The sequence below is a fragment of the Sus scrofa genome, chromosome 2 (genome assembly GCF_000003025.6).
Source record: "Sus scrofa isolate TJ Tabasco breed Duroc chromosome 2, Sscrofa11.1, whole genome shotgun sequence".
Classification (NCBI taxonomy): domain Eukaryota; kingdom Metazoa; phylum Chordata; class Mammalia; order Artiodactyla; family Suidae; genus Sus; species Sus scrofa.
The window spans coordinates 5,764,782-5,790,323 of NC_010444.4; the positions used below are offsets into that span (position 1 = coordinate 5,764,782).

Sequence of the window (25,542 nt, forward strand, 5' to 3'; positions counted from 1 at the left end):
GGCCACAGCTATGGCACATGGAAGTTCGCAGGCTAGGGGGCAAAAAAGCCATGGCCATAGCCATAGCAACTTGGGATCTGAGCTGCATCTGTGACCTACACCACAAGCTCATAGGAACGCTGGATCCTTAACCCAGAGTGAAGCCAGGACTCAAACCCGCATCCTCATGGATACTAGTCGGGTTCATTACCACTAAGCCACAATGGGAACTCCTTTTTTTTTAAACGTCTGCCTTTCTTGACGGCTGACATATAGAGTAGAGCACAACTCTAACCCTAATGGGCCATCTGGGAATCCTCTGGTCCTACCCAGGGCCTGGTCCTGTGCTGGCACTCAGTTTCTTGAGCAACTGATAACTGCTAAGGCAGTGAATGATGGGGACAAGGGTAGAGGATAGTATGTTCCTAAGAGAAGCACAACATTCAAATAGCTTATATATAAATACACATTATTAAATGCCCATTACAAGTCAGACACTGTTGCCAGGCACTGGGGCAGCCCCCTTACTTACAATTTATGAGGAAAATATTCAACGCATGAGTAAGCAAAGAAACTAAGTACCACAAAATACACAAACTGGGCACAATGGTAGGGAAGAATGGGGGTGGGGGTGGGGAAGCATCTCTTAGAGGTTGTCAGGGACCTTCCTCTGAAGCTTGATCCTGAAGCGAGGACCTGAAGAGTAAATCAGCCCTGGAGTTCCCGCTATGGCGCAACAGGATTAGCAGCATCTTGGGACCACTGGGACACAGGTTTGATCCCCGGCCCAGCACAGTGGGTTAAGGATCCAGTATTGCTACAGCTGCAGCTTAGATCTGATCCCTGGCCCGGGAACTCCATATGCCACAGGATGGCCAAAAAAGGGGGGGGGGGGAATAGCCCTAAAATAGTCAAGAGAAAAGGTCCTTTCAGCTAGAAGGCCGTGAGGCAGGGAAAGTCTTTAGTTAACAGGATCTGAAAGGAGGGCGTGTGGTTAGGAAAAGGTGAGGGGGAAAGGGATCTGAAATGACACCGGAATGTGGGGGAGAGACCAGACATTTCCAGGCCTAAGGACTGACATTTTATTTTTTCTTTTTCAGCTGCACTCATGGCACATGGAAGTTCCTGGGCCAGGGATCAAATCTGAGCTGGAGCTGAGACAGCTGCAGCAACACCAGATCCTTAACCCACCGCACCAGAGCGGGAACTCCCAGGACTGGCATTTTAAATACACTGGGAAGTTGCCAATAGGTTCTAAGTTATGGACTGGCATTTTAAATACACTGGGAAGTTGCCAATAGGTTCTAAGTTACGGAGTGACAACCTATATGATTAACAATATCATCTCAGCTTACTGAATGTAAATTAAATTGAAGGAAAACAAAGAAAAAAAAAGGAAGATGAGAAGCCAGAATGCCACTGCAGTAGTCCTGGTGGGACATGACTATGGTTTGACTATGCTTGTGGCAGACGTGGACTTAAGTGGCAACATTTGATAAAAAATGTGCTAAAGAACAGAAGAGGGAAAATAATAAATAAGGGAAGAATCAGGACGACTACCAGGAATCTGGCTGGAGCAGCTATGTAGACACAAGCACCATTTAAAGAAATAGGGAAGGGGGGGTGGGGGGATGTGTTTGGGCTGTGGGATGGAAATCCTGTGAAACTGGATTGTTATGATCATTATACAACTACAGATGTGATAAATTCATCTGAGTAATGAAAAAATAAAAATAATGATTAAAAAAAATAAATGGGGAAAGTTGAGGAAGTTATTGTGGAGTGGGAAGACTCAGGAATTCCATTTCAGACGTACCAAGTTTGACCAAGGAGAACTCTAAGAGCTCCAGTGTTAGCATCTGCTTTAGGCATAGTATAGTGTGCATGGGGCATTAAAGGAAGTCTCCTCTTGATTCAATTTTCTACGACTGTAGGTCCTAGGCAATTGAAAGGATGGGGTGATTTCATGTGAAAACTGCAGAGGTCCAGTTCTAGCACATGAAAACACACAAACAATGTCTGTAACAGCAACAGCAAGAAGTCTTCCCCCACCATAACATCTTATATAATCAAGTTTTTCTCATCTAAACCCTTTCTCTTGACAAGTGGTAGCATTTAACAAGGACCACTGACTTCAAAGAAAAAGTCCATGTAACTGGAGACTGGAGGTTATCCAAATTAGACGAAACCAGGGGTATAGATTCCGTATCAGGCTTCCATGGCCTCTTGGCCAGACACACAGCTTGCTTGAGGAGAGAGGAAAAGTTTTGGACTGGAATCTAGATGGTTGGTAAAGCCAAGGGAATTGATGATACCATCTAATAGAGAAGTTCTAGCCTCAATTTTAACTCTCCTGAAAATTTATCAGCTTCCTTTCTACTTTGAAAACCCTAATCTGTTTTTAAAACAAACAAACCAGGCTTTTAAGAAATATCTAGAGAATTAGCTGATGCAAACACTAAGGTAAAGGAGTCTGACCTTGAAAAATAATCTCTTGGAGTTCCCATTGTGGCTCAGCATGTTAAGAAACCAACTAGTATCCATGAGGATTCTAGAAACCGACTAGAATCATGGGTTCGGGATTCCTGACCTTGCTCAGTGAGTTAAGGATCCGGTGTTGCCATGAGCTATGGTATATAGGTCAAAGACAGGGCTCAGATCTGGCATTGCCATGGCTGTGGCATAGGCTGGCAGTTGCAGCTCCAATGTAACCCCCAGGCTGGGGACTTCCATATGCCACAGGTGTGGTCCTAAAAAGAAAAAAAAAATCTGTAAAAAGTCCACTGTACAGTGTGGCTAAAGCGAAGTGAGCAAAGGAGAGCAGCACCAACTCAGAGAGCTAAGGAGAGAAGGGCAGATCATGTAGGGCTTTACAGACCTTTCCATGGGTTCTTACTCTGAATGAAATGAAAAGCCACTGTTGAGGAGGGAAGGATTTGAGATGAGTTGTGACATTATCTGATTTCCATTTTTAAAGGATCACTCTAGCTGTCATATTAAAAAAAAAAATTTTTTTTTGGATGCATCTGCAGCATATGGAAGTTCCCAGGCCAGGGATCAAGCCTGTGCCACAGCGGGGACCCAAGCTGCTGCACTGACAATACTGGATCCTTAACCCACTATGCCACAGTGGGAATTCCTGTTATATTAAATAGATGGCAGACAATGTGAAAGCATGTTCGTTAATTAGGAAAGAACTTGGGAAATCCAGGTGAAAGATGTTGGTAGCTCCAACTAGAGTATGAACAGGCAGACTGTAAGTCAAGCCAGTAAGATTTCCTAATGGACTAAATGTGGGTATAACAATCATTTTCAGCCAGAGTGCATCACGTCATGATACTCCTCTACCTAAAAACAACACAAGACGAAGTTCCCATCGTGGCGCAGTGGTTAACGAATCCGACTAGGAACCATGAGGTTGCGGGTTCGGTCCCTGCCCTTGCTCAGTGGGTTAACGATCCGGCGTTGCCGTGAGCTGTGGTGAAGGTTGCAGACGCGGCTCGGATCCCGCGTTGCTGTGGTTCTGGTGTAGGCCGGTGGCTACAGCTCCGATTCGACCCCTAGCCTGGGAACCTCCATACGCCGCAGGAGCGGCCCAAGAAATAGGAAAAAGACAAAAAAAGAAAAAAACAACAACACAAGACTACTTCATTCAGAGTAAATGCCAAAAGGACCTCAGACGATCATTTAACCACCTGACCTCTTCTCCTACGACCCCATCTTCCCCCATCACTCCACTCTTGGCCCTGGCCTCCCTTACTGTTAGAACAGGCCATTCACAATCCCACCTTGAGGCCCTTACTCAAGCTGTTGTACGTGAAATATTAGAAAGCTGTCCCACCTCATTCGAGTTTGCTTAAACCACAATTTCTCAGTCATCTGCATACACACACATTGCTCTAGCATTCCTAACCCTCCTTACTCAATTCCACCCTTTTTTAATACAAGGCTCTCATTTCCTAACATGTGAATTACTTATTTACTATGTTCACTGCCTGTCTTGAGCTAGAGTGGAAGTTTCACATGGTGGAGCTTCCATTAGTTTGGGTTGTGAGACTAACATAGACGAAACCACCACACAACCATGATGGACATGCGGCATGAACAAGAAATAAGCCTTGATCTTTTATAGTGGAAAAAAAAGGTGACCACATGATTTAGCAACATGAAATCACTAGCAACATTCCTATGGAACAGCAGGGGTAAAAGCCTGATCAAGAAAGGTTTAAGAAAAAATGGAAAGTGATCATTAGAAACCATATAAAACTTTTGAGTTTTACTACAAAATGAATGAAAAAATAAAATGGCAGGAACTGGCAGGGGAAACAGAGTCATGACATTTTTGAAATGGGAAAAAGACTGATCCAATAGGGGGTCCCCTGGTGGTCTAGCACTGAGCATGAAGTGTTTTCACCACTGTAGCCAAATGCAGTCCCTGGTCTGGAAACTGAGATCTCACATCAAGCCACTGCACATTTTGCCTCCCACCCCCAAAATGGATGATGTCAAAGGGGAAGAACTAACTACTGGAGCAAGAGGATGGGCCCTAATGAGTAGCAGAGCTACTAGTCTTAGATAAATGCAGTTAGTTGGGATGCTGGAAGGTGAGTGTGTATGATGGGAATGCTTACTCTCTTTTGATTGCCTCAGGTTCTACTGCAAGGTAGGAAGCAGGTCATTCATTAGGTAATCGAGGAGAGAGGTGGTGAATGGAGGGCAAATGACAAGGACCTATTCTCTGTGTGGCAGAATTGTGCGTCTAGACAAGATACAAGGTTTGCAATCATTTATTTTTTAGAGCAAGAACAGTCATTGAGATTATTTTTCTCCAGTAAACTTCAGACTCACCAGTCACAATGAACAGATGAATTAGATTTAATCTGGCTGTGGTTCTGCCAAGTATGATATAGCTGGAAGACTGCACAGCCTAAGAGCTTGCAAAAAAAAAAAAAAAAAAAAAAAAAAGATGGTGTCGCAAAGGAATGACAGTGATTGGCTATGGTTCTCAAGTTGAATAAGGACAATGCAAAGTTAAATCAATGGACTGAGGGAGTTCCCATCATGGCTCAGCGGAAACAAATCTGACTAGTATCCATGAGGTTGTGGAGTCAATCCCTGGCCTTGCTCAATGGGTCAGGGATCTGGCATTGACGTGAGCTGTGGTGTAGGTTGCAGATGCAGCTCAGATCCCGCCTTGCTGTGGCTGCGGCTGTGGTGCAGGCTGGCAGCTATAGCAGATTGGACCCCTAGCCTAGGAACTTCCATATACCGTGGGTGTGGCCCTAAAAAGAAAAAAACAAAAAAACCCACAATGGATTAAAAGTCACAATGGGGTCAAAAGGGTTGGAATATTAGGAAAGCAATCTGGAAAGACAGAGGATGGATGAGTTGAGAAAAAGAAGTAAAAATTAAGAGGTGGGAATTTTTGAAGCATTGTCTCCAAACAAAAAAAACACACTTCCACATCATTTGGTGTTTAAGAAAGATACACCCCTAAGGTGATTTATCCATTCCCCCTTGGTGAAGGAGAAAAACACTGCCAGACAGATTTCTTACCCACCTGCTATCTTAGGAGATATCTGATACTAAAAACCTAAAGGAAGCTTGTTTAGAGAAATTTTTTTTATGACTAATTTAATTCATGACTGACTTTTGAAGATGCCCAGGTACTATTTATATTTCATTCTTTACTTTGGTAAAGCTAATCAGTATGGTTCTAACACGACACTTTCTAAATCCAAAGTTATATTAACCACATAAGAAACTCATCTCTGGTGAAAAACTGGACCAAACAGTATGAATGTTGGTCTATATATACGAAGTCATTTAAAGTCCAGTCAAAGTTTAGTGAAATCATGAAGGTTTTTAAAAAAAAAAAAAAAAAGGCCGTTCTCATTACAGCATAAGAAAGTATCAGAAGAGGACACCAAGAGGAGAAAATAAAAGCAAAAATCCCACAGCTTTGGACACCAAGAGAGTAAGAAATCTATCTGCTAATGATAACATGTAGATTGATCTACAACCATCACAGAAAACCAGCTGGGTAAAGGTTCAGTTAAGTCTTCCACCCAGTAGGGTACCTGCAGACAAGATTGCCACTTAGGTCAACATAATGGCATTTATCTGATAAGTCTAAGGTATGTCTTGCAGCCAAATAACATACATATTATAAAAGGCTACCCAATCTTGAAGCCTAAATTCAAGGAAAAGGCCATGGGACATAAGTAAAGAAAACTAATAGAGCAAATATAAGAACAGGCCAAATAAGGCAATACACCTAGATGAGCTGGAACAGATTTACTGCAAAGCAAGTAAAAGAGTTCTTTCACCAAATACGAAGCAATTCTAAAAATCACAAACTTTGTTTTGATTTGTCACGGGGGATAATTCACCAAAGAAAATTTTTTTCAAAAATTAAGGCGTTATAAAATTTGTGTCTGTCCCCAATTGTTTGGAATGTTGTCTACCAGAAATGGAAACAGTGTTTTAAGACAGAAGGAACAGGTAAGGAGAGAAATTTCATTCTCACCCATCTTAACAAATAGAGGCAGTGGGTCCCTGTAGGTTCAATCCTGATAAAGTCCTGGGTATTGTTGCAATTGGATTGAGGAGCACTACCGGTTTTTCCAAAGGTTCTATAGACTGATCCCTACAGATTGAATCCCTGGAGGGCACACATGCCAAACCACAACAAATCTGATTAACACCCCATAAAGTAAGCCCAACCAAAGCACTCCAGGCACAGATTTACAACAAAGGTTGATTCTGCACCCCAGAGCCTACTATTTAATTGGTGTAAGGCAGTGGTTCCCCCTCCCCATTAGCAGTTTGTTACAGTAGGTAAGAGACATCTGTGTCCCACTCCTTCCAGTCTTTCATCAAAAGTGCTAAAATTTCTTGCTTCTTTTAATCAGAAAAGGAAATAAGATGTTCTAATAACATTACTTTCATCCCTTCAGTTCTATTGCAATTAGAATGAGACTTCAATTTTGTCCCTGAGTGGCCATCTTGAAAGCAAAGTCAGATATCTACCTCATACTTTATATCAAATAAATTCCAAGTACATTTTTACACTTAAATAATGAAACCAAAAATGTACAGGAAAAAAAGTAAGAATTTTCTTATATTCAAGAATAGAGATCTCAACTGTGATGCAAAATCCTGAAGTCCTAAAGACTGGAAATTTAACTACCACATATTTAATTTTCCTGTGTGGCAAAAACATCATGAAATAAAATGACAAACTGGAAAAAACACTAGCAACTCATATCACAAAGAGCTAATTTCCTTAATATATACAAATTAAGATGAAGACCCACCTTTTTCAGAAACATGACAACAAAGGATATGAACAAACAAAACAAATAAATGGCTCTTAAAATCACAGACGATCAATCGCACTCGTTTATAAAAACAGATGCCAAGGAGCTCCTTGGTGGCTTAGGGGTTAAGGACTTGGCATTATCACTGCTGTGACTTGGGTTCAATCCCTGGCCCAGGAACTTTCCGCTTATCAAAGGCACAGACCAAAAAAGCCCCCCCACCCCTAATGCTAAGTACAAAGATCAACAAAGGTACTGATGAGAGTTTTAAGGAAACACTTGAAAAACCTGAATAACTTCTGAAAACAATTCATAAAACTATAAAATGCCACTCCATTTCTAGGACTCTAACTAACAGATAAACATGAACTCATGCAAAGTAGTAATATTACATCTAATGCAAAATGTAACTGATTTTAAGGTCATTATTGATTTTTAAGATGCATCATTATTTTACATACTACTAAAACCAAAACACTGCCAATTAAACTATGGATAAAGATACATCCAAACTTCAGAGATATTTTAAAAATGTGGGGGAGGAGTTTCTGTTGTGGCTCAGCAGGTTAAGAACCTGACTATCATCCAGAAAGATGTAGGTTCAATCCCTGGCCTCGTTCAATGGTTTAAGGATCCAGCATTGCCACGAGCTTTGGTGAAGGTCATAGACGGGGCCTGGATCCCACCTTGCTATGGCTGTTGCATAGGCTGGCAGCCATAGCTCTGATGCAACCCCTAGCCTGGCCACTTCCATATGTGGCCGATGAGACCATTAAAAAAAAAAAAAAAAAAATGTGGGAGAAAATAAGGATTAAATATATATATATACTATAAACCTCATATTAATTTCTTCCCATAAAATCTTAAAATTGAGGTACATATGCAAAATCTTGCAAGTAGAGATTATCATACTAAGTGAAGTTAGAAAGACAAACAGCACAGTCTATCACTCATATACAGAATTTTTTTTTTGTCTTTTTTTGCCTTTTCTAGGGCCGCTCCTGAGGCATATGGAGGTTTCCAGGCTAAGGGTCTAATGGGAGCTGTAGCCGCTGGCCTGTGCCAGAGCCACAGCAACTCAAGGTCCAGGCTGCGTCTGCGACCTACACCACAGCTTACAGCAACGCTGGATCCTTAATCCACTGAGCGAGGCCAGGGATCAAACCTGCAACTTCATGGTTCCTAGTCAGATTCGTCAACCACTGAGCCACGATGGGAACTCCTAGAATATGACACAAACAAATCTATCCACAAAACAGAAATAGACTCACAGATAGTAAGAGACTTGTGGTTGCCAAGGGGTGAGGAGGAGTGAGATGGAATGGACATTTGGGTTTAGTAGAGGAAAACTATTACATTTAGAATAGCTAAGCAATGCGTTTCCTACGGTATACCACAGGGAACAATATCGGACTCCACAAGTTTTTATTTATTCTGGAATTAGCGTTTAAATTTTTTCATTTATTCTCTATGTAATTCAGCTCTAACTCTTCCAACGAATCAAATATTTCCTCAAGATATTCAAATACAGGAAGTTCTTAATCAGCCTTCAAGCCATCTCATTCTAGAACTCAACTTTCTTATGCTTCAACCTAGACTACTGTTCTCCAAGCCCAAGTAGAAAAGCAGTTCTGGGACTTACCGCTGTCATTATTCTGGGAATTCCTTTGGCCTCAGTATGAGACCTCATGAAAAACACCAATACTAAACACTTTACTCCAGTAATTTCTATCAGAACTATTGTGGTATCTATTAATACCACGATGCAAATGGTCTACCTCTCACTACTCCATCCCCCTAGAGTCCAACTTACAGCCGATGGAGCTCTGGGATAAACAGCAATTTAATTTAGCAATCACTCAACTCATCCCCAATTTTGAGGGTGCCTAGAAGACTTAGTAAGTCAAAGCTGAGAGGTCTAAAACCAAACCAGTATCATTCTGAAAACTGCCCTCCTAAGTTCTTTGACCCATCCAGAATCAGGCTGGGCCAGATGCCATGACAACAGAACAGTGTAACCACCCCCATCCCCACCTGACTTACACTGATAGTACCAGTTATTTGCACACCCAAACTGCCTAGACAGAAAGCTGCTTTTGGAGGCAAAGCAAAGACAGGCACCTATTCATCTTTGTGTTCTCCACATAGTACTTACACATAGTTGGCAACTTGTGAGTACTTTATCAAGTGCAAAGCAAGCTTTCAGGTGGATGCTAACTACACTCAACAAAATGAAAAGGAGAAGGCTACTGAAAACCAGTATATTATAGCATTACCTTTGAAAAAACTACTGTACAACTCTTGAGGCTAAGTGATGGTAGTATAACTTTGTCAATTACACAAAGCAGACCACGTGGTCTCAGAGATACACTTGATCAGAAGCTTACACAAAAATAATTCCAAAAAACTTAATGTTATTAAAACTGAACAAATTAAAATTCAATCATTTCAAAACACCTCTTTAAAATTTCAACACTTGCTATTTTCCCCAGTTCTTAATATTTTTCTCAGTCAACAAGTAGTTTAAAAAACAAAAACCAAAACCAAAATGATGGTAGGAATGTAGCATTAAACCAGCCCAAGAACTGGTGGTTATGAAAAACTACTTAAGTTTCATTACAGGAAAACTGTGCTCTCAAAGGGAGAAAACGACTCCCTTTTATCACAACCCCCCCCCCCCGCCCCTTTTCTTGGCTGTGACCATGGCATGTGAAGTTCTGGAGCCAGAGATCAAACCCATGCCACAGCAGTGACACCACCAGCTCCTTAACCCACTGTGCCACCTGGGAACTCCAAAAATGACTCCTTTTTAAATTTTAACTACACAGCATGCTCTGTAATGCAAAATTACCCCCAGATTTAATCCATCCACTGTGACATGTCACCACCTTCACTGACCATTTCCACCTAAGTTCAGTTCTGAGTTCTCTACTTGACATTCTGTACTATCTCCCTTTCTTAGACTATAAGCTCCCAAACTATACCTAGAACATTATCTTGAAAAGTATGGCTCAAAATTTTTATTTGTTGAACCAATGAATACTGTTAGTCTCCATCTTTTGAAACTTGCCAACCCCACCCATCAGACCAAGGGGTAATGTTGAAAAAAGTACTGATCATAATGAGTTCATTTTTTGAGGAAAAAGGAGACCAAAGCAGGCAAACCCTCTAAAAAGTGACAGTGGCAGAAAAGTAACCCAGCCAGGGAAGAGAAACCCAAATGCAAGGAAAGCAGCTAGCCTCGAGGTCCTTTTTGTTGACCACCTCTCATCTGCAGGAGTTGGTAGCTCTTTCCCACCCCTAATCCCAACTCCACCAACATCCTTCACTACCTGACCTCTCACCAAAGACAACGTCCATATTCGGCAACTATCTGGAGTTTGAGGTGAGAAAATGTTTTAACTGACAGGAATTTAAATAACACATAAAACACCTACCACAAGGTGTCATTTAAAGTAAGATATACAGATAGTTACTCCATCTCAGTCTCATCTATGAATTAGACAGAGTCATTAAACAGTAAAATATGAGAAAACACCTAAAACCCCGCTCCTTTACAAAATCTCTACAACCCACCCTTCTAAAGCATAACACCTGTTGAATGATGCTGGGACATACCCTAACCACACACAGCCCCACTATACATATGTTAAAACTGAAACACCACCGTTAAATCAACTATACTTTTTAAAATTAAAAAAAAAAAAAAACAAAAAAACTGTAAGAAGATACAAACAAAAAATATCTGGAAACCAGTGCATTTTGATAGAAGCAGTGGCTCTTTCTTGTACTCACCCCCAACCCCATCCTTACTGTTAAACCATTTAAGCTCACTGCAGGGTTCTTTTGCTATGCCTATCATTCTAAAGGAAATGAGGTACTAGTGGCACCACTGATGTATTCTTTAGATGTTGGCAGAACTACCCAAATAGATGATGAAAGGCATCAAAAAATATTACTTACTGACCTAGGAAAATAGCAGAATGCTGCTGGAGTCACAATTTTTCCATCTGGCATGAAGTAAAAGCTGACCAATCTCCTGTTCCCTCAAACACTTGCTTCTCCTAGATCTCGTCCTTGGAAATAAGTCAAGCTAGATGTATTGACTGACTGGGAAGTTGGAATGGTAGTAGTAAAAGTGGGTGACAATTGACTGTTTCTCAAGCAGGCAAAGTCCTACTTCTCAAAACCACTAGCAAGTAGCTGTTTTTATAGCAGAGATGTACCAGAGGGAGAAAGTCTTTAATGGAATGAGGCTGCCTGCCTGAGTTATTCTATATAATCCCTCTTTTTTCTATGTACCTATAAATCTTATCTACAATAAAGAAAATCACTGCAGTGATGTTCACCCAGAACTGAATGTCGGTCAAACTCTATACCCTCCCCTTCTCTTCCAGGGACAAATAAAGAACCCAGACACAAGCCCAAGCAAAAACTCTCTAGAAGCACACATTCCCTAAGTTGAAAAACCATTTATTTCACTGGAAAGAAAAAAGTGATCCAACTCTATGTGTCTACTCGCCATAAGCCTTTGGGCCAAAAAGACTTAGGAGTAGTGACACTCTCACAACACCCACTGGAAGCAGGAGTTGGGGAGACAGCACAACCCCCACAAGTTTCTGCACACAATGAGGCCTGCTGGGAGAATAGAACGTGATGGGAAGCTAAGGAAGTATTGAAGGACAGGAAGAAAGGGGAGAGAGGAAAGGAAGAGGTGTTCTGAACTTAGCAAGGTAAATTAAGGTCCACGGTTCCTGAGGGACTGAACGCACAGAGCCGAGAACGTCCCGGAGACGCAGTACCACGAAGGGTGTATTCTCATGCACAACCGCAGCTCGGAATTTCAGCCCACACACATCCCACCTGAAAGAGAGCACAATACAGGGGCTTTACAGCAAAGCTCAAAAGGGCTTTTCCACTTAACACTTCAAAAAACATCTTTACAAAATATGGTAATTTGACACTTCTTTTAAGTTTACTTGTATCCATCCACACTATCACAATACTCTCTAAAAGTGAAAAAAGCTTGAAGGCCTGAAAGTAACTGGGAAAGTCAAGCAATCCCAGACTAGGGCTTTTCTCTCAATTAAATAACAAATTTTCTTTCATGAGAGTAGGCAGACACTGTATTTCTCTTGACATTAACACATTAGCATTCCTCAGAGAAGGTAACTCCACATTTACAAACTGTCACTGGAGGAGAGGAAAAAGGGAAAGGTGCCAATTAACAATCTGGAGTAAAAAGTATGCCTGAATCTTGGGAGGTCTAAGTTAAAAACCACTTAAGGTCTAGGAAAAAGTAGCACCACCTAAGCTTTGAGACCTGAGGGCCTCCAACTCTGCCTAGGGAAGAAACTAAAAGAATGTACTGGAGGGCATGTATAAGCCACATATCAAGTCACTCAAGTTTCTTCTCCAGCCCTAACAATAACTTCCACCCAATAACCCCAGGCAAGTCACATACCTTCTGCCCTAACCGAAAAGATGACAGTATCACCCACTCTTTTACTATAGGATTACAGATCAATGGTAAAGTCTGGGACAGAATGGGAGCTACTCAAGACAAAGGGTGCTGTGAAACACCCTTTATACAACAGCAATCTCAAATACCTGGAGCCCAAAGCTGGCAAGCGTCGGAAGACAATACACTCAAGCAGAGCCAAATGGATCATGAGGCTCAAAATGTATAGGGGAGGAAAAAGCCAGAGGACTCAAGGTAGAGCTGGTGGTTGAAGAGTGTTAAATTACTAGTGGGAAGATGAAGGGAGTGATCTGCTTATGGCAAAGCTCCCAACCCTGGATTTCAACATTACTGAAGAGTAGGGTTAACAGGGGTGCATACATATTTATATTACTTACACCCTGAAGAAGTGGAGAGGATGTCAAATCTAACACTGGGGGGACAGTTAAAAAAATAAATTAAAAAAAAAAATTGAATGAAGCAAACAGGCTCTTACAGGAAAGACTGGAAGATAAAACAATTGAGTGGGCATTCTATTCAGCTCAGGGAATGAATGTGAACTGAGCAGAAGTTCAACCTAAGTCTATGTCCCAGAATCCTTGTTGAAATCAACTTTATAAATTAAGACACCTTTTTCTATTCCTCTCTGCCCCAACTTATCATCAAATAAGTTTTTTTCTATAAAGTTGGGGGTAAACTGTTCAGGAATGTCAAAACACGTTGCTTCAAGATTAAGACGATGCCATTAGGGTAGTTTCATAGTAACTGGGACCTGAGCAGTGATGACCGATTAACTACAATTACATAGGCTTTATCATTTACAGGTCACATCAGACCTTTCACATAGCATGAAGCAGAAGAGCAAACTTGTAGACCTTAGATGTCACACACCTAGGAATGTCAATAAAGTCTCTGAGAAACAGCACACCTGAGTCTGAATGTCTGGGTTCCAGGTTCAGTTCAATTAGAGCACACAGGTGTGACCCAAGATTAGTCACACCACTGTTTGCTTTTCCAGGCACAAATAGAATCAGATTGACTCCCAGGACTAGAAGCCCTGAAAAATCGGCCATGAGGGTTCAGGATGTTTACGTATTTCAGAAAGTTAAGTAGTTAGAACTTCTCCCTATGCTCTGAACCATGCTAGCAACCTTACCCTAACTTTGCAAAAGCAAGCAAGCAGGGCAGCCTAACTGGAGCCTTTAGGCTGCAGGAGGGATGGCAAAACCAGAACAGGGGACACCCCACCACTCTCACCTCAAGCTTTAAAAGGCTGAATACCGCGCCCGATCCGCATACTGCTCCCGCTCATACCGGGCCATGTCGTACAGGGAATTCCGCGCGGCCGCTGAAGCTTGGGACAACTCACTCTCATGCCCGTAACCGTAGCCCTCTCCAACAGTGGGGACTGGGGCTGTAGCGCGACGCAGGGGGCTCCGATCCCGCCCGTAATATGAAGTGGAAGCTGCAGTAACAGCAGCAGCGGCTGCTGCAGCAGCAGCAGCTGTAGCAGCAGCAGCTCCTGAGGTCGGCAACAGGTGTCTATCGTAGGGATCGAGAGAGGTGGAGGTGAGGTGACTGGCCATGGCTGTGTTCTGGACTTGTGGCAGCTGAGACAAGGTCTGCTCTGCGTAATTATACGCAGAGGCAGCTGCAGCAGCCACTGCCTCATAGGACCGGGCAGCACGGCAGCGCTTGTAGTAGGCATCGAGCGCTCCGTACGCGTTGTTGTAATACAATGAATCCCCATAGCTCATGGTGTAAGGTGTGCGCACTGCTCCATACTGCTCATTATATTGCTCGGTAAAGTCTGCCACTCGGCCCGAACGATCTATCGGACACTCTTTGGACCAGTGCCCCTCTTTCCCGCACCGATAGCAGCCGCTCTGGTCTCCCATCCCGGGCGCAGTCCTAAGCCGGCTGGTGGACAACTGCACGTGCATTCGTTTGCCTTGAAGAAACAGACGCAAGAAGGGTTGCTATCACTCTTAGTCATAGCCCCAGCCCCTACCCCAGACACTGGTCATAGCAATGGCTTTACCTAGACAACTCTAATGCAGGACTCATTGCCTTTCTAAAGTTTTTCTTTAAAAAAAAAAAAAAAAAAAAAAAAATCCAGTACAAATTCAATATTACAACCTGATTTAGGCAAAGATCAATTAAATGAAGAAAATGTTTCAGTTCTAACACCAGCTCCAGGACTAAGAAACTACTCTTGCTCAAAAATAAGCATATAATCCTTTGCCACGTAACTGGACAAAAACTACTCTGAATGTCAAAAGAAACCACACCAAGAGTGCTCCACAACATTCTGACACCTCCAATCTCCACTATTAAGACTCTCGATTTCATTAAGCAGGAGAATGCAAAGGCCAATCCCCAACTTAACCCCAAAAATCAAAGAGAATAGAAAAGTTACCATTGATGGTGATCCAGACTTGATCCATGGCTGAGTGTGGTAGGCAACTTTCAAGATTTTTTGTGGAAAACACCCCTTGTGAATGGGGGAAGGGGGTGAAATATGAGTTGAAAGACTGCTTTCCTCCTTAAGTGGGTCCTTTAACCTACTAGTTCTGATACTAACAAGAACTCTTTATAATCTTTAGTGACCCTTTATAACAGAGTTGAAGAAAACAGGGCAGGCCATTTACAAGACACTTGTATTTTCAGAAAGAATATTATGAAAAATATGGAAGATAAAGGGGAATGAGAAAAGTAGAGAATGACCAAAGATTAATCAATGGATTAAACTGTCCATTTTAGCAAGATTAAAGTACTTTTCCTCTTTAGAGATCTGAGATCCTTAGGGCATGAACCTTTTTTTTTTTTTTTTGCTGAAAATTACAATTTATATTCTGGAAATGAAAAATATTCATTCTGAAAATTTAACAAAAGAAGAAACATTTCTGGAGAAGTTTAAGTTTCTTTTTTTTTTTCCTTTCTCTTTCTTTTTCAGCCACACCCACTGCACACTTAAGTTCCTGGGCTAGGAATCTAATCTGAGCTGCAGCTGTGACTCACAGCTACAGCAACACCAGATCCTAACCTGATGTACTACAACAGGAACCCCAAAAAAGTTTACTGGTAAGAAAAATTCCAGGAAAAGCTTTCCAATACAATTGGCTATCATGCACCCAAGCATGCAGATGTCAAAGAAGTGAATGCTTAGAACCAAGGAAGTCAACAGATAAGTCATCTATTCATCTAACATTACAGAAAATGGTAAATATACAATTCCACCTACAAAATTAAAATTAGGTCCCGAGAGACTAGGAAAGGGAAAGAGAATGAAAGCACCAAAAAAAAAAAAAAAAAAAAAAAAAGAAAGAAAGAAAGAAAGAAAGAAAAAGTCCTAGTTTAAACATTATATCTGGTAAGTGTCAGGTGCCAGAGCTAAGATGTGCAATTAAGTACTTAAGTGCTAACCTGTGTCACTGTAGCATCTGCCCACGTGGCCACTTTGGCACCTAACAAAACCAGAGAAAACAAGGGCAACTAAGCAACCAACCATCCCCCTTTCAAGACATAAAGGTCATTAATGTCCTTATCTAAGGATTTGCCAGAAAGGATTCCAAAGCCAGAAAAAACTTAAGTCTTTAAAAATATCTAAAATGAATGCTCCTTAAATGGGCAGATAATAAAAAGAATATACCCAACAGTGAAAAACTGAAAGGGAAAGGGACCCCCCATAATAAATACTGCTACTCTCTAATAAAGAACCTCTTCTAAACAATATTAAGGACAATAACTAATAGTAAAGTAAATAAAGCTAAAATAACTAAGCATCATGAGAGCCCAGACTTCAGAGGCCAAGAGTTATGGTCCTCAGACAGTTTGTATATATCGATCCAAACTATCCTTCCCTCACATGTGTGACTTACAGTCACCACCACCTCTTCCATAGCTTAGAGAAGAATGTCCAAAAATTAGATATCATAAACTCTCCACAAAGCAGCCCTTGCTCCCAATTAAGTTGTTGACGCAAACTAATTCTCAACTTACCAATTAAAAAAGAAAAACAAACTAGACCTGAGAGACCTGTGACATTATTTCTTAGCAAAGCACAGCCAATACCCATGACACAGGGCACCCATTAACTTAAGAGAATGATGATCAGACTTCCAGGTCTAAGAAGGTTCAAGTTAAGAGAAGTAAATACCAAAGATGGCAGCAATGACTCTTAACAATTGAGTGTTGCTCAGGAGAAGGAGCAGCCACTGCCTTGTCTGGGCTAAAAAAAATATGTTAAAAATGTAACAAGGCATTGTGGGAATACCCCAAAATTTAGTAGTAGTTACACCAAAAGAGAAAGGCTTTTTTGACACTGGAAATCCAAAGTGAGTGAAAGAAGAGTTAGCAACTCACCATGGTTACCACCCCCTTCACTACTGCCACTCTGGCCATAGGAACTTCGATCTTAAAGCAAGAAAATAAAATACCTTCCAAATGAACTATCTATCCATAGTATCACTCATGCTCCCTTCCAGGCACACTAATAATTCATCTAACAAGGCTCCAAGACAACACCCATCCAAATGCTCTATTCACCAAGGATATTGAACCAGTCAAAAGGTATTGTCATCACTGCCCCCCAACTCAGAAACTCCTGAGATTAGCCTCAATTCTAAAGTGTTCTCATCCTCCAATCAGAACCTCTTAGTACAAGTGTAACAGAAAAACAGTAAGTACTATAGCTCTTAAAGACACTAGTTCTCTAAAAACTAGTTTAACAACTAATTACATTTACTGGGAAGCTGTAATTGGGATGAGGTGGGGAGTTTAACAGATAATCTTAACTCTTAAATAACATCGCTTAAGCCAGCTTTTGCCAGGTCCTCCAAATGCAAAATAACATGTGCTAAAGCAATAAATTTCAGAGTGGACCACTGCTATACGCTCCACTCAAAAAAAAAAAAAAAAAAAAAAAAAGACGACGACAAAACAACTAAAGAACTCTTCAGAGAAAAGGATTTCTGCACTAATAGGCATAAAAGCCTAGGGGCTCCAAACTATAGCCAAGTGGTTCTTCTCCTAGACTTGATTTGCTCTAAGTAAAGCCTCTAAACCACATGCTTTCTCCATTTTAAGTCCATCACCCACACTTAATCTTCACCATTAGCCTGCCAACAGCTGTATCTCTATCCTAGACCTCTTCCTTTACTTATCCAACCTATCTTCTACACAAAAACTTGTGCTCAGTCCTCTTCCCAAAGAGGGTGGTTCACCTTGAAACTCTGTGTTGTCAAGGCCTCTGATGGCCTCCACTGCATCCTCTGCCCGCTCCATGTGTACGAAGGCATAATCTTTCACGATGTCACATTCGATGACTGGACCGTACTCCTCAAATTTGGCCCGAAGCTCTTTGTTGGTGCAAGTAGGACTGATGTTGCCTACGTGCAACTTTGTGGAGGTTTTGCTCTTATTCTTGCTGGCTTCCACGTTGATGTTCACCCCGTGCAGCTTGTAGTGGTGCAGGTTGCGAATGGCATCCTCGGCCGCCGTCTTGTCCTCTATGTGTACAAAGCCGTAGTTCTTAATGATGTCACATTCCAGCACCTTCCCATACTGCTCGAACAGTGAGCGGATCTCCTGCTCTGTGGCCTCCCGGGGCAGGTTTCCAATGAACAGCTTCACCATCTCGGACACAGCCTAGGCGAGAAGAAACAAAAATTCTAACAAAAGACCTCAGGCCCACATCAGTTACCAATTTCGGTCTGACAAATATTGCCAGTTTTCCCCCTCTAACACACTTCACACGCACACCTCTACAACATCATCAAAAGGAAATGGAAATAAGGAGGCCCGTTAGACTTCCAGCTGTGGAACCTATAAAAACATGAAAGCATCTATAACAGAGCTCTTTAGTAGACATAGACAAAGGATTTGCTAAGAGTTTCGTAGTTCTTCCAAACGGGAATGGAAACGAAAAGTGAGGGCATAAATGTAGCCCGGGGGGGTGGTGTTACTGGGCTTCCTATCCACTGTAAAAAAGAAATCTCTAACTACCCTGCTAGCTGGATTGACCGTCTGAAATTATGAACTGGGTCGTCTTCTCATAACCAAAGAATTAGCCACCATTTCCGGAAAATTGGACCTTGTAATAGCTACGTTTTAGGGCTTCCCTTGGAAGCAGTGAACCGGTGCCTTAGGCCGGAGACCGAAGCGTTCGGGGACCACAGGAAGTGCTGGAGCGGGGAACGCCTCTCTAGGGGCGCCGTCCTACAAGCTCCTGCAGAATAGAGAAACGCATGGCCGGAGAAGGGGGCTTCAGACTCACCAGCCGGCCAACGTCTCGAGGCTTGAGAAATTCTCGAAAAAGGATCTTAATTTCTAAGTCTAAGGGAAGCGCGGTTATCTCCGTGGAAACCACGAGGCTGTAAGCCAGGCAGAGAGGGCTAGGTGGGGAGAAGGCAAGGTATTCTCTGAGGAGATCGTGGGGGAAGGGCTGCTTCAGGCTTACCGCGCAATGCCGAGCACCGAGGTCGTCTCTCAGTGACGGGTGCGGAGGCCACAACCCCACTAGGACAGCCCTGAGGCGCAAAGAAGGAGTTAAGATTTAACGAGACAAAAGAAAGGCAGTGGAGGGGTTCGGAGTCGCTCACCCGCACGAAAATCAGCAGGGGCTCTTCCTCGCGGCGCGGACGCTCCTGACAAAACGCTAAAATGGCGGCGGCCGCAGAAGTGACTCTGGGTAGAGGGAGGTGAGCCTATCACAGGATTGGCTGCTCAATAAAGTAAAAGGCAGGCGTTCCCGTAGATCCTCTTCCTGATTGGTTACCACGAATGCCAATTACCTGAGGCCGGGAAGAGGTGTAAACGTCAGTAACCCCGAAGCGTTTAGACGAAAGCCAATGAGCACCTCTCTCGAGAAGCCGAAGTCATTGATTGGGTGAGAGGTCGGCGTGAAGGCGGAACTACCAACGTGGGCTTCGCTGGCGGGGTTCCGCCCGCCATTAGGCGGAGCGAGTTAGAGCTCTGGTGTGGCGGTGTTTAGCTTCATGGCGCCAACTTTGTCAAGCTTCCACATCTCGCCAATCCACGTGCGCTCCGTTTTGCCTTCTCCTCCAAATTTAAACTCCCGAACACCAACCCCTTGCAGCCACGATGCTGCGGATGGTAGCTTACGCAGACCCAGAAACCAGGTAAGAAAACAGCGTCCCACCTAAAAAAACCAGCCTCCTCCTTTGGCCAAGAATTTACACCGGATCCCGGAGCAAACCCCGAATTGAAACTATTTTCATGGGTGGTAAAAGGAACGCTTAACGGGTTCAGCTTCAATTAGGGTATAAAGTCCCCGAGGCGGGCTCGGTTGAGGGCTGCATCACTCGGGAGGCACCGTGGAAGCAAGTTCCCTGGGGGAACCAACCTCCCAGGGTCCAAGACGAAGAAAAGACTCCTCTGTGTGACCGTGGAGATCGAGCAAACACCCCCACCCTGCCCTGAGGAAAAAACTGGAGCAGAAAAGTTTTTTGCTTTATTTTATTGGGCGCCATCAACCAAAGCTGTAGGTTTATAACTCCTAGAACCGATCTTAGAGGGAAGAGCCTAATCACAACCAGCTATAAGCAAAATACAGTAACAGCACTCTGGATCCAGAGTCCAGCTTCCCTTATCACTTTTCAAATCATCTTTTGGCTTCTTCACATAATACCATATTCATTGAACAAGCAATGATCCTTATGCAAAGCAGCTTTTGAAGAGGTTTTTTTGGGGGGGGGGTGTGGATGGAAGAACTTAAGATAGCACAAGTAGAACATACCACCGTTCAAAGCACCCCCCCTTCCGTGGGGTGTGGATCATAAAAATGGTGAAGTCAAAGTTATGAAAATGTATTTTAAAACCTGACATAACTTAAATCAAATGGTGGGAAACTGGTCAAGAATTCATTCTAGAGTGGGAAAAGGTAAGAACCTAAAAATCAGAACAATTACACGAGGTAGTAGTGGTCACTACTCTTGGTCCATTTTCATTGTGGATCCTGATGCTGACTGCAACCTTACCAGTAAAGGCCACAGGGATCAGCGATGAAGAAAGCCAACTGCATGTTAGTTGCAAGTGAGCCCTTTTGAAGGGGGCCTGCATCAGGAGGTGATCACCTCTCAATTTGTGTAGGGAAACATATCTGGTATAGAAATCCTTTCATCTTCTTGTTCCTCCAAATGTTTTATCCTAATAGCCCTAGAAATAAAACTTTATTCCAAAATACCAAAGCATATGAGATCAATTCACTCTATAAAACTAGGAATGTCTCCAAATCCAAAGGGAGAAAGCTGGGAATAAAATCTCAGGATCACAACCCAGGCCAGTTTGCTGACCACCGTCCACGCTTACCCCCAATCTAAGTACTTGATTTGCTTTCTGAAAACCCTCAAAGTAGAATTATATTTCTTTCACTTTGCAAGTTCATCCAACTGAATACACCATATTGAATCAATACCCTTTTAAATTAAAACCCATAGCACCTGGAAGTTTCAAACCCATGCCACATAATCTGATTCTTGCCAGAATCTCCCACTGTGAGAACTCTGAACAGCCAAACACACACCCCACCCCAACTATGCTCCAGCACAATGGCCTCTTTGTGCCAAGCTCATTCAAATTGAAATATTACTTCTCCAGGTTCCTCACAGCCACCCATCTCAAGACATCCCTCCAACTCCAACCCTACCTTGGAACTCTATCCCATGACTCAATGATATTTTTCCAAATACTTACCACCACTTGAAATCCTATTTGTTGGTTCATTATCTGACTTCCTTCCATCCCCTGCCCCCAGCAAATAGTTGTTCTACCGGGGCAAAGACCTTTTCTAGTTGCCTATTATCCTATCTTAAAATTGCACCTGTCACAGAGTAGGCAACCAAATATTTGCTAAGAAATGAATAAATGAACGCATGAGTTAACTTCTTGACAACCAAAAGGAGAGAAATGACTTTAGATTTTTCAGTCAATAGCAGCTTAAGAACATGGACACTTAGTATTAAAAACAAGCAGTTTTACTCTTATCACGTAGTATTCTTTCCAGTCTCCCTTAAACATAAAAAGCAGGTGCCCAAAAGCTGGGGTACTGCTTTTGATCACCAGGATTACATCTGACAAATGTGCAAAGTGAAGCTTGAAGTAGGGAGATTTGTAGCTTCATTATCTCCATATTCATGGTCACTTACCCAACTGTATTTACCAAGAACTAAAGAAGCTTAGTGTTTGCCCCTTAAAAACAAAGGTTTTTAAACTAAAGGTATCGGGTCCAAATCATCTACCTTACCACCCCCACTACAGAGAATGGGATGTTTTAAAAGCACCTTGTCTGGAACGCTGCAGGTGCCATTTTGGTGATTCTTCTGATCAGGTTACCAAGCCTCTAAATTAAAAAAAGATAAAGTGACCTGTCCAAAGTCATCTAGAAAGCTGATGTTCTGTCAGGGCCAAATATATTTAGCTTCATAAGTATAAATATAGTCTGGCTGCAGATCTTGAAGAGATAAGAAAGACTGGAGCCTGGATTCTTGAAAGGAAAAGGGAGATGAGAGACAAAGCCAAATTCAGGGGATAAACACTGGTGTCAGTAAAAACCACTCAAATGCAATCAGCAATGTGCATTTGTTTTAAACCCTTTCACACCCTTAAGAGTGTACATAAGTATACAACTCATATATCTAGTAAGTGACCCTGCTTCTGGTCCAGAAATGAATTACTGGTCTAATGGGAGCTCAAATTAAAAACAAGTCTTCTGGAGTTCCCATCATGGCGCAGTGGTTAACAAATCCAACTAGGAACCATGAGGTTGCGGGTTCGATCCCTGGCCTTGCTCAGTGGGTTAACGATCCAGCGTTGCCCTGAGTTGTGGTGTAGGCTGCAGACGCGGCTCGGATTCCGCGTTGCTGTGGCTCTGGCGTAGGCCAGTGGCTACAGCTCCGATTCGACCCCTAGCCTGGGAACCTCCATATGCTGTGGGAGCAGCCCAAGAAATAGCAGAAAAGCCCAAAAAAAAAAAAAAAAAAAGTGTTCTCTGGGCTGTTCAGAGGGAGAAACTAGGCCAGTCAGCAAGCTCCTAGGCCTCCAGTCCCACTGCCAGCCTTCCCTTCATGTCTGAGCTGGTCTCCTACCTTACACCTTTCTTCTCCAAAACTAGGAGAATCTGATCCCGGGATACAACAGTGTTGTCTGAGACCAGAGGTGGCCAAAACTGGTATGGTCCATTGGCCTACATCACACCCAGATACCACTTATCACAGAAATCCCCTTCCTGGGAGTTACCATTTGTGGTGCAGCAGAAACGAATCTGACTAGAATCCATGAGGATGTGGGTTCGATCCCTGGCCTCACTCAGTGGGTTAAGGATCTGGTGTTGCTGTGAGCTACGGTAGTTAACAGACGCAGCTTGGATCCTGAGTTATTGTGCCTGTGGCATAGGCTGGCAGCTGTGGCTGATTTGACCCCTAGCCTGGAACTTCCATATGCCGCAAGTGCAGCCCTAAAAGCAAAAAAAAAATCCTCTCCCTTCACTCTTACTCATTTTTGCTGCACTAACACCTACATTTAAAGTCCTTTCCTCAGCTGTGTCCTCCAGTAGGCCATTCTGATCTCCCCAGAATATTCTAACCCACTATTTCAGAAATGACTAGCATTTAATAGGCAGTGACTACATATGAGGCACTACACTTGATACCTGTTATTTGCCCTCCCAACAGTAGCACTGACTACAAGCAAAAGTTCTGGGTGGTTCAAAATGGCTGGTTCAGTTTCTTCATCCACTTGCTTTCTACCCATGTCATCTTGAGGAGTTATTTAACTTAGAGCCTCAATTACCCAACTTATATAATAGGTTTAAAAGTACCTAATACGGGATGTTCCCTTGTGGCACAGCGGGTTAAGGATCCAGAGCTACTGCAGCTGTGGTGTAGGAAGAACTGCAGCATGGGTTTAATTCCTGGCCGGGGAACTTGCACATACCGCAGGTGCAGCCCCTGCCTCCCCCACCCCAAGTACCTAATATATTTGAATTGCAGTGAAGACAAAATGAAATTAATGTAAAAAGCAGAGTTCCCACTGTGGCACAGAGGGTTAAGGATCAGAACTGCCGCAGCTGGGGCAGTTTATAGCTGTGGCTCGGATTCGATCCCTGGCCCAGGAACTCTGTATGCCACGGGTGCTGCCGAAAAAAGGAAAAATAATATATACATGAAAAGCACTTTTATCAATTCTTAACATGTGTTCAATAAATGTTTGCTATTATCCCCATTTTACAGATGAAGTTGAGGTAGAATTCCCAACATATCTGAGATCACACAGATAAGTGGCAGAACCAGGATTCAAACTCAAGCAGCTTGATTTTAGAGCCAACACTCTCAGTAATTCGCTCGATGCCAAGTCAATTTTCAAATCAATCAAATCCCATCTCCACAGTTTTCTCTAGTGGGACTGTCCCATCCTCTCCTTCCTTACCTACCTCTTCCCTGGCATTGCTTAACTAGTTCATCAAGGTAGGTAGTACTACATCCTCCAGACTATAAACTCCCCAAGGTCAGCCCAAGGGTTCAGCTATCTGAACAGAACACAGTATGTCTAATGATTTACAGCTAGATTTGAAATTACCTTAAGAACCCCTTCACCCCACGCCCGGAAAACTCTAGATTCTACCCTTTACGACCTTTTTAAAGATACCTACAAAATTCAGGTGAATAGGAATTTTCCACCTATCCCATCCATCTTATGTTCTTTATTACCCAAACTAACGTTACACACTGGTCCATAAATCTAGAAAATTTATTTCCATTATGACCACAGCCATCCCATGTTGCAGTCAACTTACTTGGCTTCATAGGACAAAATGACTAGAGAGCCAATAGTCTGTGCACAGACATTGGTAGAGCTTAACCGATGGGCACGACCAGAAAGGCAGCCTACCCGTAGAGGCTGACCACTCAGTGATGTAGTCCAAACCTTACAAGAAAACAGGCTGACAAAGTGAGAAGCCTTTATGTGGTCTTATTCCGGGAATAAACCATCTCAACCTTCTCCAATGAAGGCCAAGTTATAGAGGTGACAGATACGAAGTGCAAGATCTGAAGGACACTGGGAGCCCATATTCCCACCCCTTTCCCCAAAACACACATTAAATGTCTACCCTCCCAATCATCAGCCCAACCACCTCCAAGTGATATGACCTGGGAGATCAGAAATCCACAAAAAGCAAAGTATGAGGAGTGGGCTATAGGATTGACACAAGTGACATAATTTAAAAGAGAGAGGGGGAATTTTAAACCGATCAGCGAGAAAGAAAAATGACAAATGATTCATTTAGCTTTAGCTCCTTCTAGCTTTGGCAGTGGAGGCAGCAAGGGCATCAGGACCCAAAGACGATGAGCAGTGATCATCTAGGCCAGGTCACTCTGAAGAACCCGGGCTGCAATAAAGAAACATCAACATGGGCCCCAAGAGCACATCGGGCTATTTTTCACAGGAACCATGGGACAGTGGCAGAACCCTCACTGGACAGAAAGGAAGACGACAGAAAGCCACACTGACAAAGAAGTAATTAAAACACAGAGGCCACAATCACAGAGCTAAAATCAGCCAACCCTTGATTTTCCAGGGAAATGACCAGAGTTAAAAGCCTACTAACTTGGCCCTGAGATAACCCCTCAACTGTAGAAAAGTGACAAGAAACCTAACAAACTCCCCCTCCTCCAAGTCTTGCAAAGAAATGAAAAGGAGCAGTAAAGCACCTGAAGGCAAAGCAGTGAGCAGAAAGGAAAACAAGGAAAAGAGCTACGGCCC

At 42.8% G+C, this 25,542-nt stretch overlaps 1 protein-coding gene across 4 annotated transcripts; it reads right to left on the bottom strand.

The window, feature by feature from the left end:
- Window positions 11,754-19,556, bottom strand: RBM4 (RNA binding motif protein 4). 4 transcript variants are annotated; one of them, XM_021076813.1, is made up of 4 exons: window positions 19,365-19,556; window positions 17,988-18,411; window positions 14,020-14,713; window positions 11,754-12,164 (listed from the first exon to the last, which is right to left on the bottom strand). In XM_021076813.1, the coding sequence occupies exons 2-3, from the start codon at window positions 18,397-18,399 to the stop codon at window positions 14,028-14,030; spliced, it is 1,098 nt and encodes a 365-aa protein (XP_020932472.1). In that variant the 5' UTR covers window positions 18,400-18,411; window positions 19,365-19,556; the 3' UTR covers window positions 11,754-12,164; window positions 14,020-14,027.

Excerpts from the sequence above, each read along its gene's own strand:
- RBM4 (XM_021076813.1), bottom strand. The coding sequence starts at position 18,399 with ATGGTGAAGCTGTTCATTGGAAACCTGCCCCGGGAGGCCACAGAGCAG. Across the intron at positions 14,714-17,987 it reads TGACAACACAGAGTTTCAAG|GCAAACGAATGCACGTGCAG; the intron begins GTGAACCACCCT and ends TGTTTCTTCAAG.